We start from the raw sequence: 15,235 nt of genomic DNA on the forward strand, positions 1-15,235 counted from the left end.
CAAGACTCGGGCACGGGCGGACTCGATTTCATGGACTTTGCGCTGTAAGTCCCGTAGGGCTGAGTGAATGCAGCCCACCTGCATGGAAGGGCCTAGCGACCCGTGGACACCCCGCTATGCAAGCGCGGGGCTCAAAAAATTCGAGAAGTTATGTCATCAGGACTTGCGAAAGTCAATACAGTCGCAAGCAAAATCACTTTGTCCAACACTACCCTACACCAACATTAATCGATTGCAAACATGGCACAGCAACAGAGCCTTGCGAAGGATCTCTTCGAGGACATGGGCCGCAAGGTCGCCGAGGCGAGCGCCCAGGGAGACAACGACGACACAAAGGTTGTCGACGAGATCGAAAGCATGTGCATGAACTGTCATGAAGATGTAGGTGCATTTATAAAGTGATGATAGATTCAGCTGACATTTGGAAGGGTACTACGCGCCTCCTCCTCACAAGAATACCCTTCTTCCGCGAGATCGTCCTCATGTCCTTCTCATGCCCGCATTGCCACTTCAAGAACTCTGAGGTTCAACCCGCCGGTGAGATCCAGCAACGAGGCATCAAGTTCTCTCTCAAAGTTGAAACGGCCGACGATCTGAGCCGTCAGATTATCAAGAGCGACACCGCAGTGTTCCGAATCGAGGACATCGATCTAGAGATACCACAAGGGCGAGGACAACTGACGAATGTGGAGGGCATACTCGCAATGGTAGCGCAAGATCTAGAACAGAAGCAGGAGGAGAGGAAGGCGGTGGTACCAGAGGTGTACGAGCAGTTGCAGGGAGTCATTACCACGATCAAGCAGATGGCTACCGGAGAGAAGCTGCCTTTCAAGATCACGATCGACGACCCTGCCGGCAACTCGTCCATCGAACCTCCCAGTGTACTTGGCGCAGGAAAATACTCTCGCAACGAATACCCACGAACGGCGGCGCAAAACGAAGCGCTCGGTCTGGGCGACACCAGCGGTGACGCCAGCGGTGAAGCGCCTGCCACAGAGATCCGACCAGAGTACCACGCCTCCCAAATGTACCCAGAGATGCCATCCTCTCACGCCCCAATGGTGAACAACGTGGATGAGGACGACATTGTGGAGAACCAGGTCTACTCCTTCCCTGCCAGCTGCCCGGGATGCACCAAGTCGTGCACCACAAACATGAAGATGGTCAACATTCCCCACTTCAAGCAGGTGGTCCTGATGAGCACAGTATGCGATCACTGCGGATGTAAGTTTATATCATGGAACAATCAACGTTTACCTGCTAATGCAATGCAGACCGAAGTAACGAGGTCAAAACCGGAGGCGAAGTTCCTGAGCTGGGTCGTCGTATCACAGTCACCGTTGACAGTAAGGAAGACCTGTCGCGAGATATCCTCAAGGCCGAATCATGCGCCATGTCCTGTCTCGAGCTCAACCTCAGCGTTGAACCCGGTACTCTTGGTGGCAGATTCACCACGATCGAAGGTCTACTGACCCAAGTACGCGATGACTTGAAATCTTCCATCTTCGACGCTGGCGGTGGAGGAGACTCAATGGACTCAGAGTCCAAGCAGAAGTGGAACACCTTCTTCCACAACCTCTCTGCAGCCATCAACGGCGAAGACAAGTTCACTCTCGTTCTCGAAGACCCTCTCGCCAGCAGCTACGTCCAGAGCTTCACGGCACCGGAGCCCGACCCAAAGATCAAGGTCGAGGACTACAAGAGGACAGAGGCGGAGGAGGAGGAACTTGGGTTGCTCGACATGAAGACGGAGGGCTACGAGGAGGAGCATGCGGCTAGCATGGCAGCGAACGGGACAACGACCAATGGCGCGTAGGGCTAACTTCGATGTCTCTTAGATTTCCTTGACTCTTGCATTAGGTCGGCGCTCGTAGATACCAAGGCCTCGCCAGCCATGATCAGTGTGACATGATCTTCTTCCAACTCTTCCCTGCGTCCATGCTTCGTGATGCCTATAGCGACTCGAAATCCTTCTGCCCAACGCCGATAGTGTGAATGGTCGGCTCTCTCAGATCTTGATCCGCGCATTCTTTTTCTGTAGATGACGCGACATCCTTCAGGCTCCAATCAGACACTAGGCTTCCAGCTTGACATGAGTCGCATTACTACCGCTGTGCCCAGTAAAATATTGTTCATCCTGCCAGCGGGTTTGCATGAATGGTAATATTCTTGATCTCCATCTTCTCCTGCGGTCTTGACTTCTTGTCTACTTGAACGGCCTCCATGTCATCCAGTACCTCCCATCCTTCGAGCACCTTTCCAAAGACGGTGTTCTTCCCATCCAAGTGCGGCGCAGGCGCAAACGTGATGAAGAACTGCGAGCCGTTTGAATTCGGTCCCTTGTTCGCCATGCTCAAGATGCCTCTCGCATTGTGTCGCAACGCGGGCCGAAGCTCGTCCTCGAAGAGCTGGTTTGGCGTGTCGTAGATGGATGTGGAAGTCTTGGACTTTGGGTCGGAGGCTGGCGAGCCCGTCTGGACCATGAAGGAGGGGATCAGGCGGTGGAAGGGTGAAGAGTTGTAGAAGCCCGACGCGCAGAGGGCGAGGAAGTTCTCGGCGGTCTTGGGGACGGCTTCGCAGAATATTTCGAGTTTTATATCGCCCTTTGTCGTATGCAGCTAGTCACTGTTAGCAACAAGCTTGCAGTAGGCAGGCGGTTGGACTCACTGTGACGGACATGGTGGTGGGTGCAGATCAGTCGTGTTTGTGGTTTGGAAGGAGCGATGATGGCGCACGAATCGGACCCTCGAAGTTGAGCGCCCATCCACCTCCACCTCGTCGCGCCTAGAACATCGCGCGTCTATCCGACTGCGCTTACTGTGTGCAATCGCCCTGCATTCGCTGTCATCATCATTGCTACCGCCCGCTGCCCACGCTGCCTCCTCTGCTCGCGACACTGGCAGACGGCCGACCTCATCATAAGCGCCGCCGCATAAGCTCCACCCGGCGACAGCCCTACCACGCTCGGGACGTAATCCACCACAGTATCCCCGCGCATTCACCCAAGACACGCCCATTCCTACATCGCAAACCTTAGCCGTCGGCCCGCCGCGCATCCACCGGCCTCACTGCCACGCTGAGCCCCGCGGGTTCGAGATACGAGGCGCCTACATCATCTCAACCCCACAATTGGCTGCCCGGAAGGCTACCTAGCTCCCAGCACGGCATAGCTGCCCGGCGCATCACCACCCTAGAGCCTCCAGCGCGCGACTCGGACGAGGGCACCGCATTCTGAAAGGCCACGGACACGCCCATGCAGCGCCCGCTGCCCTCCCAGGCCTGCGCTGCGAGAAACGAACATGTCGGCCTTCGTTCGCGTCTCAGGACCGCCAAACAGTAACTTCCTGGTTGGCTATCCGGGCATATCAGCAACACTAGTACGTGTCTCCAGTCTGTTTCCGTTATGAGTGGGCGTCTTGCGCTCCATCCAGCCGCGTCGAGTCGCTGTATGACCGACTCCCCTTCGACAAGGGTACTGGCCATTGCTGACATGTCACAGCCTCGAATAGAAGGCAAAGTCGAGATACGGCCACTCATTGGAGTATCGGCGCCCGTCAATGTCTCCCTCGTCACCATCGCATTGCACCGTCGCGAAACCATACACCCGTCCGCCGACTCGGTTACGAAGAAGCATCTGGCAGCCCCGCGCAAAGAGATTACCGACATCGTCGGTAAGGAGATGCTCCTATATCGATGTTCGCCCGGAAGAGAGCATGAGAGTATACTATGTATGGACCTCCCGTTCGTCATCTTCATACCGTACGGACGCGGCGGCGAGGAGGTAGCGAGGAGAGTCCCGCCCGCGAGTCTACAATTACCGAGTCGGACGGCGGAGACGTTTTACGAACTCGTCGTGACAGTACAGCAAGGGCCCCAGGAACAGAAGAAGTATCCCTTTGCCGTGCCGATACAACGATACGACACCCTCTCTACCTTTGGCATGTACAATCGACCCGAAAGCGCAGAACGAGTGACGGACCACCTCGTCACCCTTGGCATCAGCCTGCCGAGATGGAGTTATGGACCCATGGACCCAGTCTCAGTATACATCAAATTGAGTCCCAACCCCGACTGGCTGAGCAAGGCGAAGAAGGTCACAATCAACAAGATTACAGTCGGCATAGACGAAGAGATCATCTTCAACCACGAAGGAGATGAGCCGACTCGTAAAGTCAAGACGCTGGCAAAAACGCAGCAACACGTCGGAGTGAGGATGCCCGAAGCGGGCTATTTCACCAACCTTGGGCTAGTCTTCCCCGCAAAAGATCTGCGAGACAACGCAGGTGTTATCCCAAGAGGGCAGAAGGAGTTTCCCATGTACGCTGTTACTGGTTTTACGACGACTGGTACTCTATACAAGATTGAGTACTACCTCACAGTCAAGGTAGGCTGGACTGGGCGAATTGCAAGTTGAAAATTATGCTGACTGAACGCAGGCGCAAATGTCGTCAGCCCGAGACATCCTGCTCCGTCAGCCCATTGTGGTATGTCCTTTTGACCATGCAGGCTGTAAAGAGGAAATGGAGGCCATTGAGCAGGCAGCCAAGGACGCCGCACACGTCACACCTGACAACCCCATGTTGCCCGCCAGTACCATTGTTCGATCCAACGACCCAGAAGGCTTGCGCGCACTCGGTATCGCAATTGTGGGAGGCGTACGGAAACCGCTGATTGAGTGAAGAGCTGGTCGCGCAAAAGCATTGAGGATTTTGAGGGACGCGATTTTGCCATGCGTAGGATACTTGTGTTCGACATTCCGCACGTTTGGTCTCTGCGATTGGAGGATCAAGACGGACTCGAGCACGAAACGTTGTTGGATGAAGCCACCGGCAACCAGCCGACCCGACCAGGACAGACGATCTGCACTACTGTGCACGCAAATTACTGGATCGCGCAAAGGCGATAGCATATAACACAGGCGCAACACCGATCATGCAACCAGCGGAGCCCGGAGTCATGTCGAAGCTACCATCTACAGCACGCATTGGGTCTATTTGAACACAAAAGGCGCAAGGTCATTATACCCAGTGAGCTTGTGCATTGTTTATAGGGAGCATTATTTTGGCTTTTCATTGGCGTTACAAGGAAGGGCACGACGGGACGGCCGCCTGTTTGTTCATGATACCTTCGAGTCGTTCGTTCCTATTTTAATCATCAGGTTGGAGGGAGAAAGGAAGAACGCCTCGGCGGGTACCGGGAAGTTTTGTCTTTGGGAAAGGATTCGTGCATTGATTGGAGAAGGAGGAGGAGGAGGAGGAAGAGGTGATCTAAAGAGCGAAAGAAAAGCCACAGTAGGTGGATCTCAATAGCTACGGCAGAGAAGTTGAAGAATAACCACTACTCATGACACTTCACTCAATCGTCCCTGCCTGGCCCACTTTCATGCCTATACACAAGACCGGCCTCCTATCCATACCCTCATTCTCCCCCATCAGGCCACTGATCCACCAAACCCTCCGCCCCAACCTCCCCTCCCGTCCTCCCAACCAACGCCCCCAAATTCATCCTAACACTATACCTCAGATACTTCGTCTCAACCCCCTTCGCAAACCCTCCTCCCAAACCACCAATATCACTCTCCCCACCACTCGGATGATGGTGTGCGAAAACCGGTGGTTGAGTCGTTAGACAAACCCTCTCATCCCCCTTCACACCCACACCACCACCAGCCCTAGCACCGGTCGAAGAGTGCTTTGCCTGCCGCCCCATATCCGGATCGTTCCCAGCACACCACCGCCCAAGCTCACTGTCGAAAATCCCGTTCCAACCCGCCACCCCAAATTGATGCAACAAGCGCCGGGCGCCGCGTTGCGAGACGGCGTATCCGACTGTACAGAGGGTGCCGCCTGTGGCGCGGTGGTAGATGCGTGTGTGTGGTGGGAAAGCGGTGGCTAGGGCGTCTAGTTCGCCTTGGAAAGGGTGGGCTTTTAGGTGCTGGGGTGAGGGCACAGTAGCGTCGTTGGTGTGCGTTAGGGTTATCCAGCGGTGGACTGCGTGGTCGTAGACTTGGGATTTCTGACCGGGGGCTGCTCGCGGCATGCCGGTTCCGCAGTGGCCGAGCCAGAGTATGTCCCAATTTTGGGGATCGCCGTAGGGTGATGAGGTGTGGGTAAGGTGGGATTGGCGTGGGAGGGATGATAGAGGGAGGGAGATGAGCTTTTTGGCGAGGTTGGTTGTGTCGATGATTTGGAGGGCGGTATGTGTTGTTTCGGTGTTTCGGTGGGCTTGCAGTTTGGAGAGGGGGATGGACGTGTGGTTTGAGGATAGGAAGCGGGAGGCGAGGGCGAAGCGTTGTAGGTTTTGACGTATGCGTGTGTCCCAATCTACGTCGTCTTCGAGGATGAGGGCTGTGGTTAGGTTTTGATTGACTATTCTGAATGTTGTTAGGTCAGTGATGTCTCCTAGTCAAGGGTGGAGAGTGTGTACTGTTGTAGTGCGTTCATGTGTGTTCTCCAACTCCCTCGGATGCCGGCTGAAAGCTTTCTGTTCTCTTCTGGTAGAGGATATGCCTTGTTGTTGATACTCTCCCCTGTTACGCCTTCGACAAACTCGAGCTTGATGTTGGAAATTGCTGATGCAAGACTCATTGCATCGCGACGATCGGTACGGGAGGGCAGATTGAGGACTAAGATCTTCTCGAACTTGAGTTGTGTTAGTGTAGGTAGGATGTGAGAAGCTGACATGCTGTACCCCTAGTGTTGTGTTCAATGTATCCCTCAAACTCTCGTCCTGTACATAGGCGAATGAATCCTCTGGTATCAGGGCTTCACTTGTCCCTATGTTGAACCACAACCACAAGACACCGAAGAAGACACATGTCGTCAGCAGTCTAGGCGCAGACATCCACCCACTCCTTCTCCTTGCGACCTCAAACCTCGTGCCGCTCTTGGAAGACATCAGTCCCAGGGTATCAATGGAAATGCGTCGCATGCGGGCGGTACGCAGGAGCAACACTGCAGAGGTGTGAGGAAAGAAAACATGGTGAGCAAGTCAGACTCCCGTGGCACGGCATGGTCAGGAGTAAAGCGAAATACTATATTCATGTTGGTCATTTCCAAGTTTGTTGCCTTCCTTCCGACCATTCGATGCGCGGCTTGCCAGGCTAAATCGATCTGCCGAACAGCATGCGGGGCGCATGCTGTATGCTCCTATACTCCGTGAGCGAGTATATTGCGGCAGCTAATGTAGCCAAGTGTGGATATATGTCCCTGCTGTACTCGACATTGGCATGTGTAAGCACGTGAGAAGTGACGGCGGGCATGCAGAAGATGTGGATACCTAGGTACTGTGGCGGCAACTCGCCGCGGAGGTTTGTAATCTTTTGGAAATGCGAGCCTATCGATAGGCCGGCGCGTTGCGTGACTGCTTTCTCCGCGACATCGGGGCGGCGCGAGTTTTGGACATTCTTAATTGTATCGCACTCTTCGTTCTTCCTCCACTCATTCTTCAATTTTTTACCTGCATAGTCCGGTGTTTGCTGCCTCTGCGGTCGTTTGTACTCACATCGCAATACCGCTTGCCACCCCTCCCCCACTACAACACGGCGCAACATGAGCGCCATTCTTTCAGCAGACGACCTCAACGACTTCATATCACCGGGTGTCGCGTGCATAAAACCTATAGAGACGCTCCCCGTACAGCAGGCAGACAACTCGGTATGTGGGGTTATCGCATTGCGTCATGCGCGGGCGCATTCTAACAATGATGCTAGAATCCATACGAAGTCACGACCGAAGAGAAAGCCGCCGCCTCAGAACCGCCGCCACCCGCCTCGATATCGCTTACCGATTGTCTTGCCTGTTCAGGATGTGTGACAAGTGCGGAAGCCGTATTGGTTTCGCTGCAATCGCATACCGAGGTCCTCACAACGCTTGATACCCACCCGTCGTTACGCGCACCGTGGCTGGCACACAATGGGACGAATGGGGCAACGAATGGACATACGAGTAATGGGATAGAGAAAGATCTGAATGGGCAAAATGCTGAAGGAAAGCTATTCGTCGCAAGCGTCTCACCACAGTCGCGCGCAAGTCTGGCAGCCGTCTTCAACATTTCCGAGGTAGAGGCTGGGAACATGATCGCGCAGCTTCTTAGTGGACCTTTAGGTCTGAGGTCAGGTGGCCATCAAGGAAGCGATTTCACGTGGATTATCGACACCAACGCGATGCGCGAAGCCTGTCTCGTTGCCGCGGCAGACGAGGTCACAAATGCACTCTCTCCCGAAGCATCTAAGATTACACCAAAGCCTGGATCCGAGGGCTCAATCGATACGACTCCAAAAGCTCCTATACTTACATCTGCCTGTCCGGGATGGATATGCTACGCAGAAAAGACACATCCATACGTACTCCCGCATCTCTCGCGACTCAAGTCGCCGCAAGCTCTTACCGGCACTTTGATCAAGTCGGTTCTTAGCGAGCGTTATAACGTGTCGCCATCTCAGATATGGCACCTCGCCATCATGCCATGCTTCGATAAGAAGCTTGAAGCTAGCCGTGGAGAGCTAACATCAGCTGCATGGCTACCTAGCTATGACCAGTCGCAAGAAAAGATTCGCGACACCGACTGCGTAATCACAGCTCGCGAACTCCTACATCTCGCAGCGGCCCGTGGCATCAACTTCGCCTCCCTTCCTCGTACACCACTTCCATCTAGCGACCGAACGCCGTTCCCAGACCCAAAGCTAGATGCATTCCTATTCCCTTCTTCGCGCCGGAAGAACCAAAGCGCAGCCGCCGGTCCATCTGGCGGATATCTACACCACATACTGCAAACCTACCAAGCTCAAAATCCGGGATCTACAATATCAACAGTCCGAGGGCGTAATGCTGATGTAGTGGAATACTCGGTAGTTCGTGGCTCAGAAACAATCATCAAAGCAGCACGATTCTACGGTTTCAGGAACATCCAGAACTTGGTACGGCGACTGAAGCCAGCAAAAGCCAGTAGATTACCGGGCGGCAAAACGGGCGTTAGCAGGAGACCAGGTGGTGCAGTTGCTGCTGCGGGTGAGGGTGTCAAGGACTATGCGTATGTGGAGGTCATGGCTTGTCCCGGTGGATGCACAAACGGCGGTGGTCAAGTCAAGGTTCAGGAAGTGGAAGAAGTGCGCGTCTACGAAGGGATTCAAGAGGCGAATGAAGATGCACCCGCGCCCAAGCCAGGTCCAAAGGAGCAGAAGGAGTGGCTGGCAAAGGTGGACGAAGCCTACTTCTCGGGTACAGACTCGGAAGAAGAGAGATCAAACGGGGACGGCGATCAACACATGACAAATGGGGAGGCGAATGGAAACTCTCCTGACCAAGATATCGTTGATGGGATATCGAGGTCACGCATGAAGCAGCTCATGGCACATTGGGCTGATATCACGGGCGTCGATCAGCAGAAGTTGATATACACTTCGTACATCAAGGTCGAAAGCGATGTTGGCAAGAAGAAGCCGAGTGACATGGAACGTGTTGCTGGGCTGGCTGTTACCGCCGGTGGCGGATGGTAAAGCCATGCTTACGAAAAGATGAAGGCATTGGAAACAGGCAGGAGCATTGCATGGCGTTTTTTAGATGATTGATTGCTTTGCTTCGAATTCGTGTATTCAAAGCAAATTCAAAGCAAAGCAATCAATCATCTAAGAAACGCCATGCAATGCTCCTTCCTATGGCGTTTCTTAGATATGGGGAATACAGTGACGGCTATGCGACATCGTCTCCATAGAGACCTGTAAAGTCTATCTCAGAATCAATAGATTCGACCATTAATTGCAATCAACTCGATGTAGCACCACATGAAACAGCGCAAGATCAGTCACTCGGTACGTTCTTCCGTGTCGAACTAGCACCATGACGCCACGCGCTCGCTCGCGAGCTAGATAAACCATACTTACTTTTTCCACCACCTCAATATCCCCCCTTTAATGTGTACCAAACTCTGCCCCTCCCAAAAGCAAAAGAGAGTTTCACTTGAACATGCTGAATCGTCCTCGTGATCGCAATCGCGACCGCAATCTCAATCGCGACTACCGACGTCATTTGATCTCCTTTTCCGTAGTGGTAGTGGCTGGTGGCTGGCTGTCTGCATATGTACACAGACCTGCATATGCGACGGGCCGTCCCCGCCGCACCTTACCGTGTTACCTTTCATTTCCGCGTTGTAAGACACCTCGGTTTGGGCAGGTTAGATAGAGCAGTGGAAATACGCTGTTGTGCTTTGGGTGTAGCAGGAGAAGAGGTGGTGATGTGTGCGCGTAGACGAAGATCACCAGGTTTATGGACTTGGCCGACGCTGCGGCTGGCTGTCAGCGTATGCCTGCCGACTTCACCGTGGTGGACGAGGACACCGCTGTACACTCCAGTACCATGTATCCAGCTTTCTTTCTGGGAAGATGCTGTGAGGACCAAGTAAGGAATGACTGCCATACAGATGCCCGCTGAAGATCACGAGTAGGACCGATGGAGATCTTTCGGAGGCGAGGGAAAGATCTGATTAGGGAAGATGCTTGTAAGTACGTGAAGACGTGGCTAGTGCACTTGGTCGTGAACGCAAGAAGGGTTCATGGCAGTGGCGGGAGTGATGCGTTGGCTAGTCGAGGGTGGTCGAGTAGGCGAGTGACGCAGTGGCGTTGCGTGTCCTGTGGAGCGGATCACGCAATCGTCAAAGGCTGGCCCGAGGCTGGTAGATTGATTTCACAGGGTCAGGCATGGAGATGGAGAGAGCGGAGACGTAGTGTTGTGTTTTTGCAGTCTGGTGCCGCGACGGAGGCAGGCAAGCGAGCAGCTTTCATTTATGGTAGGGAGATGGCTAACTAATGGTACATAGGAGATGCGCGTTCGGCACCGCCGCAATCGCTTTGTTGATAGTAGATAATAGAGAAAAAACAAGCCAGGTGGTATCGAACTCCTTCCCATGAGCCATGTGCGTGGGTAGACGCGAGGCAAGAAACGTACAATGACTAGCCATCCTGGGCTATATGTCCTATTACATATTACAACGGGTTGTGTGTGGACTTGCTAGAAAAGTCAAGATAGTGAGATGAGAGTACGCAAGGAGAATGCAGGTAGAAAACGGGACGCAAAGAGAAGAGTTGAAACAGGGCCAGTTGATCGCTCAAAAACTATTCTACCCACCTCCCATGTTGTTACCAAGTTTATCCCAAGAAAACATGGTTTGCCTCCCTTCCTTCACCCCAGCCTTCCCTTTTAACCAACAAGGATATATAGTAGAGGAGATAAAAGCTGACGGTATGATGTAGTCGCCAAATGCTCAAATTGGGGGGTATCCGCCGATGAAATGAAGCACATAAAGGAAAAAGCTCGGTCTAGTATAGTACGGGATAGCGCCAACAAGGCGCGCCAAAGGGAATCTGAAACAGAAGCAAGGTGTACACTGGGTTTTCCCAAACACGGACAATCCCTGCAGTAACACCCAAGTAACTTGATGACAAGGTATCGACAATTTCCCACGAAATGAACAGACGACAATCTCGCGTCGATCCGCCACAAGTATGATGTATGATGCCGCCCGAGATGATGATTCAAAAAAAGAAAATATGTGGTGGTGGTACAGAGCGAATGTGGAGGTGATATTGGAAAACGACAACGTTAACGTTGTGAGATGATAAACGATGGTGGTTGCGCAAAAGGACGATGATGTGTTATGACGCCGGTAACACCGTCCCAGGAAGTGCGCTTTGCTTTTGAGGGCTTTGCAGCGCATCGCGTCTGTGTCTATCTTTCTGTAATCGTGCACCGTTCCAGACGGGAGAGCTCAATGTCGTACGGTCGTATAGGGAGCGACAAAGAGCGGGTGCGGTGACCCAAATTACAATTATATGGATGCAAGAGCATGCAACGAAGGCAAGGCGAAAAGAAGTATGGGTCCCGCGATGTTGGATATCATCGGTGTCGGGTCTGTGCTGCCATGAGGCTGGCAGCCACACTTGAAGCCCAGTCTGAGCCGTCATCGGGTGGTGTGGGCCACTTGGAAACAGGTTGCTCGTTCTTGCTCTGATGTTGAGAGATGTCCATAGGCTTGCTTGGTGTCATGTAGTCAGACTGTCCGAAACCGACACTGTTACGGTTGGCTGATGGCGACGGTGTCAGGTAAGATGCCGCAGGACCACGTGGTCCTTGAGGTTTCGGGTTGTCCAGCTTCTTTGCAGCCTTTGTGGCGGATGCAAGAACTTCGCTAAGCAGTTCCTCTTCCTCGTTAGGCGTCTCGTACCTATTTGATGGGTTCGATTTGTTCTGCATCGCGCGTCGTGTCCTGCTGGAGATCGGTGCATTGGGTGCGTTCTCAGAGTTCCGGGGCTCGGGACCGTGGGGCACTGAGTGGTGGCGTTTGAGCATAGGGTTAGTTGCAACACGCGAGCTCTTCGTTGAGGCAGTCTGTTGGGAGTGCGCTTCAACACTGTCCCTGACATGTTGCAATGCCTTGTCTAGCTCAGAGAAGTCTGAAGTAGAACCGGACGCTGCGCCTTGTGACTGGTCCATCACCAATGATTGCCTGGCGCTAGTAGCAGCCCATGGTGCACATCCAGCATTGGCCTCGATATCGTCAGAGTTCGGCGACATGGGAGTCTGGTAACGCCCAGAGAGGCGTCGAGCACGCTTCCGCAAGTGTGAAAAGAAACCTTCCTTCTGTCCGTTTGAGGGTGAAGTGACTTCTGATTGACCGTTCAATGCTCTTTCGGCTTCTTGTCGATGCACGTCTGCGTAGTGGTTGCCATGTGATGCGTGAGAGAGTTGTCGTCCAATCTTGCCGGCAGCTTGCTCTCCATTGGTAGCACGTACATTGGCTTGCGCAGTGACTTCCGCCGATAATGGTGAGATCGGCTTGATGGAGGGTAGAATGGGTATGGGAGCTCCGTTGTTCGAAGTCCCATTCGTCCACGTAGCTCGCTTAGTAGCAGCAGGACGCTGCTTGGTCGACCCACTCACATCGCCAGAGTTAGCCTGAGCTGGAGATGGTCGAGGTGACAACGGCTGCTGTGTGGTGTGTTGTGGGACTGCTGGTGCGCTCTCACGTGCGACCAATGATCGACGGAGCCATGATGAGGTCTTCGATGTGAGCTTGGGCGATGCGTCTGGGGAGTTGTTGCCAGAAAGTTCGGATCCTTTGCGACCCAATAACCTAGAAGATGAGGACTTCAGTCGTAGAGGGTCTACGGCGTCTTGGAAGTACTCGTGGTCGAGTGCTTGTCGGGAAGTAGGCCTGGCACGGGGGTCCCAAAGCAGGCACCATGTGACGAACTGTGCCAAGCTGGCAGGCCATTGTGGCGATGGCAGGATGGTGTCTATTGAGTGAGGGGCCATCTACACGACTGTTAGCTGGAGATGAGGATCATGGTTTCCGCGTGACTTACCTTGGGGAATGAGAAGCCCAGCTTCTGTGCTAACCGGACACCATCTTTCCACTCACCACCACCAACGCGTTGGCCGTGCTTGTTGACCCAACCTCCGGGGCTGCCCATGATTTCGCACACCCTCCAGACCTGGTCAACCTCGTTTCCACCAGGGAAGAGGGGCTTCAAGGTTGCAATCTCGACAGCCATGGCACCAACTGCCCAAATGTCGACTGGCGCTGAGTATTGACCGGCACGTAGGAGCACTTCCGGGGCGCGGTACCATCGGGTCGAAACGTACGTGGTGTATGGGAGCTTGGAGTGGGTCTCTCTGGCGAGACCAAAGTCGGCAATCTTGATTGTGTAGGCTGGGGGTGTCGAGGGAGGGGTCATCATTGCTGAGTAGCGGCGGAAGGGATGCGATGTGTCGTTCTGTTGCGATGTCGAGACGAGGATGTTCTCTGGCTTGATGTCGCGGTGGAAGAACTCGCGGTCGTGGATGTGCTCCAGTCCGGACATTATCTGGAAGAGGATGCTCTTTACACTGTGCGCGTCCATTGGCTTGTGGTCCCGGGCCTTCATGAGTTGGTACAGGTTGCCGTCCATGAACTCCATGGCAATGTGAAGCCTTCGGCTGTAGGGGTCCAGGAAGATGTCCAGAGCCGGTACCAGATGAGGATGCGGTGGTAGCGACCGTAGGAAGATGACCTCTCTCAGCTCGAGACAGCTCGAGAATGAGTCAAACGTCTTCTTCATGGTCTTGATCGCGACCTATGACGCGTCAGTTGACTCGATATCTTAGCTCCTGTGGAACGTTGTACGTACCAGAGTACCACGACGAGCGATGTGAGATCCCGCAGTTCGAACGCGTGCGAGCGCGACGCTGCCGAAGCTGCCGTCGCCAATCTCCTTCATCACCTCATACCTCTCCTCAAGAGAGGCCCAGCCATGTGGCTGTGCTTGTGATTCTGGATGCATATTGATGTGAATGTACCCTTTTGAGTTGAAGATCTGTTATAGCAGATGCTCCCAATGGGAAGGACTGTGGAGGTTAGAGGAGGCGTGATGATGGAGCAGTGGTGAGGCTTACCAATGATGAAGTCCTTGGGCGATGATGCTCGATTCTCGAGGGTCCTTTAGTTCATCTCATGTGAAGATTCGCGTTGCAGAAGGTGGTAGTGGTAGGTAGACGTCAGGGGAGGTGTAGTTGAGAGCGGAGGGGGAGGGGGAGTTCAGTGCGTATCGAGGGTTTGAGATGCGATAGGAGCGTGTAGTAAGGGTCCAGGTTGATGCAGGTGCGGGAATGTCGAGAAAATGAGAGACGACGGTTGGGAGGGCGTGTGGAGTCAAGCCCAGGACCACGGTAGACGGGTAGTATTCCGCAGGTTAGGATGTTCTAGTGAGGTTGAAAGAGGAATGACTCTGTGACCATAGCGCAGGTGGCTTAATGATCGGGCTGGGAGATTTGAGCGTGCCTGTGCGCTCGGGGGAGTAGGGATGTGGACTTCCGAATGGTGGTCGAAGATGGTGAAAGCTGGCCAGGTCCAGTGATGCGGCTTGGTGAGTAGAAGACGGAGCGATCTAGCGGGAGCGAGATGTGATGGAGGTCAGAGCCACACGAACGAAAACACGCCGGCTTTAGGAGGGTGCTGTGATTGATGGACGGCGCGTGTAATGAGAGACAGCAAGGGGTGCGGTACTGGGTCTTTGCACGAGTCGGCGGGCTAGCCCAAGAGATTAGAGTGGAAGCGGCGCTCGGGGAGCGTTGTGAGTCGTAACAATGAAGATCGGGCGGCCCAGACGGGACAAGCGCGGTCAGAGGGCCAGCAGTCGGCCTGTTGCTATGGTGAGAGCGGTCGCTGCTGCGTGCGTTGGCAGCGAGGCGGGTGCTGGGCGGAT

General features: G+C 54.0%; 6 protein-coding genes across 6 annotated transcripts; 3 read left to right on the top strand and 3 right to left on the bottom strand.

Moving 5' to 3' along the window:
- Nucleotides 1-240: 240 nt before the first annotated feature.
- J4E83_006633 (uncharacterized protein) lies at nt 241-1,816 on the top strand (the record flags this gene model as incomplete). Its single annotated transcript, XM_049333544.1, has 3 exons — nt 241-381; nt 429-1,224; nt 1,275-1,816. 3 exons carry the CDS (start codon nt 241-243, stop codon nt 1,814-1,816), a joined length of 1,479 nt encoding a protein of 492 aa, XP_049187266.1.
- A 316-nt stretch (nt 1,817-2,132) lies between these two features.
- On the bottom strand, nt 2,133-2,679 carry CYP10 (Peptidyl-prolyl cis-trans isomerase cyp10; the record flags this gene model as incomplete). Its single annotated transcript, XM_049333545.1, has 2 exons — nt 2,133-2,618; nt 2,668-2,679. 2 exons carry the CDS (start codon nt 2,677-2,679, stop codon nt 2,133-2,135), a joined length of 498 nt encoding a protein of 165 aa, XP_049187267.1.
- Nucleotides 2,680-3,490: 811 nt separating this feature from the next.
- Nucleotides 3,491-4,679, top strand: J4E83_006635 (uncharacterized protein; the record flags this gene model as incomplete). Its single annotated transcript, XM_049333546.1, has 2 exons — nt 3,491-4,384; nt 4,437-4,679. 2 exons carry the CDS (start codon nt 3,491-3,493, stop codon nt 4,677-4,679), a joined length of 1,137 nt encoding a protein of 378 aa, XP_049187268.1.
- A 1,064-nt stretch (nt 4,680-5,743) lies between these two features.
- Nucleotides 5,744-6,683, bottom strand: J4E83_006636 (uncharacterized protein; the record flags this gene model as incomplete). The annotated part of the gene is made up of 3 exons (XM_049333547.1): nt 5,744-5,746; nt 5,830-6,373; nt 6,427-6,683. 3 exons carry the CDS (start codon nt 6,681-6,683, stop codon nt 5,744-5,746), a joined length of 804 nt encoding a protein of 267 aa, XP_049187269.1.
- Nucleotides 6,684-7,550: 867 nt separating this feature from the next.
- NAR1 (Cytosolic Fe-S cluster assembly factor nar1) lies at nt 7,551-9,496 on the top strand (the record flags this gene model as incomplete). Its single annotated transcript, XM_049333548.1, has 2 exons — nt 7,551-7,655; nt 7,712-9,496. 2 exons carry the CDS (start codon nt 7,551-7,553, stop codon nt 9,494-9,496), a joined length of 1,890 nt encoding a protein of 629 aa, XP_049187270.1.
- A 2,392-nt stretch (nt 9,497-11,888) lies between these two features.
- Nucleotides 11,889-14,314, bottom strand: J4E83_006638 (uncharacterized protein; the record flags this gene model as incomplete). Its single annotated transcript, XM_049333549.1, has 3 exons — nt 11,889-13,307; nt 13,358-14,107; nt 14,162-14,314. 3 exons carry the CDS (start codon nt 14,312-14,314, stop codon nt 11,889-11,891), a joined length of 2,322 nt encoding a protein of 773 aa, XP_049187271.1.
- Nucleotides 14,315-15,235: the final 921 nt, after the last annotated feature.

Source organism: Alternaria metachromatica, assembly GCF_023757995.1.
Source record: "Alternaria metachromatica strain BMP 0045 chromosome Unknown scaffold_15, whole genome shotgun sequence".
NCBI lineage: Eukaryota > Fungi > Ascomycota > Dothideomycetes > Pleosporales > Pleosporaceae > Alternaria > Alternaria metachromatica.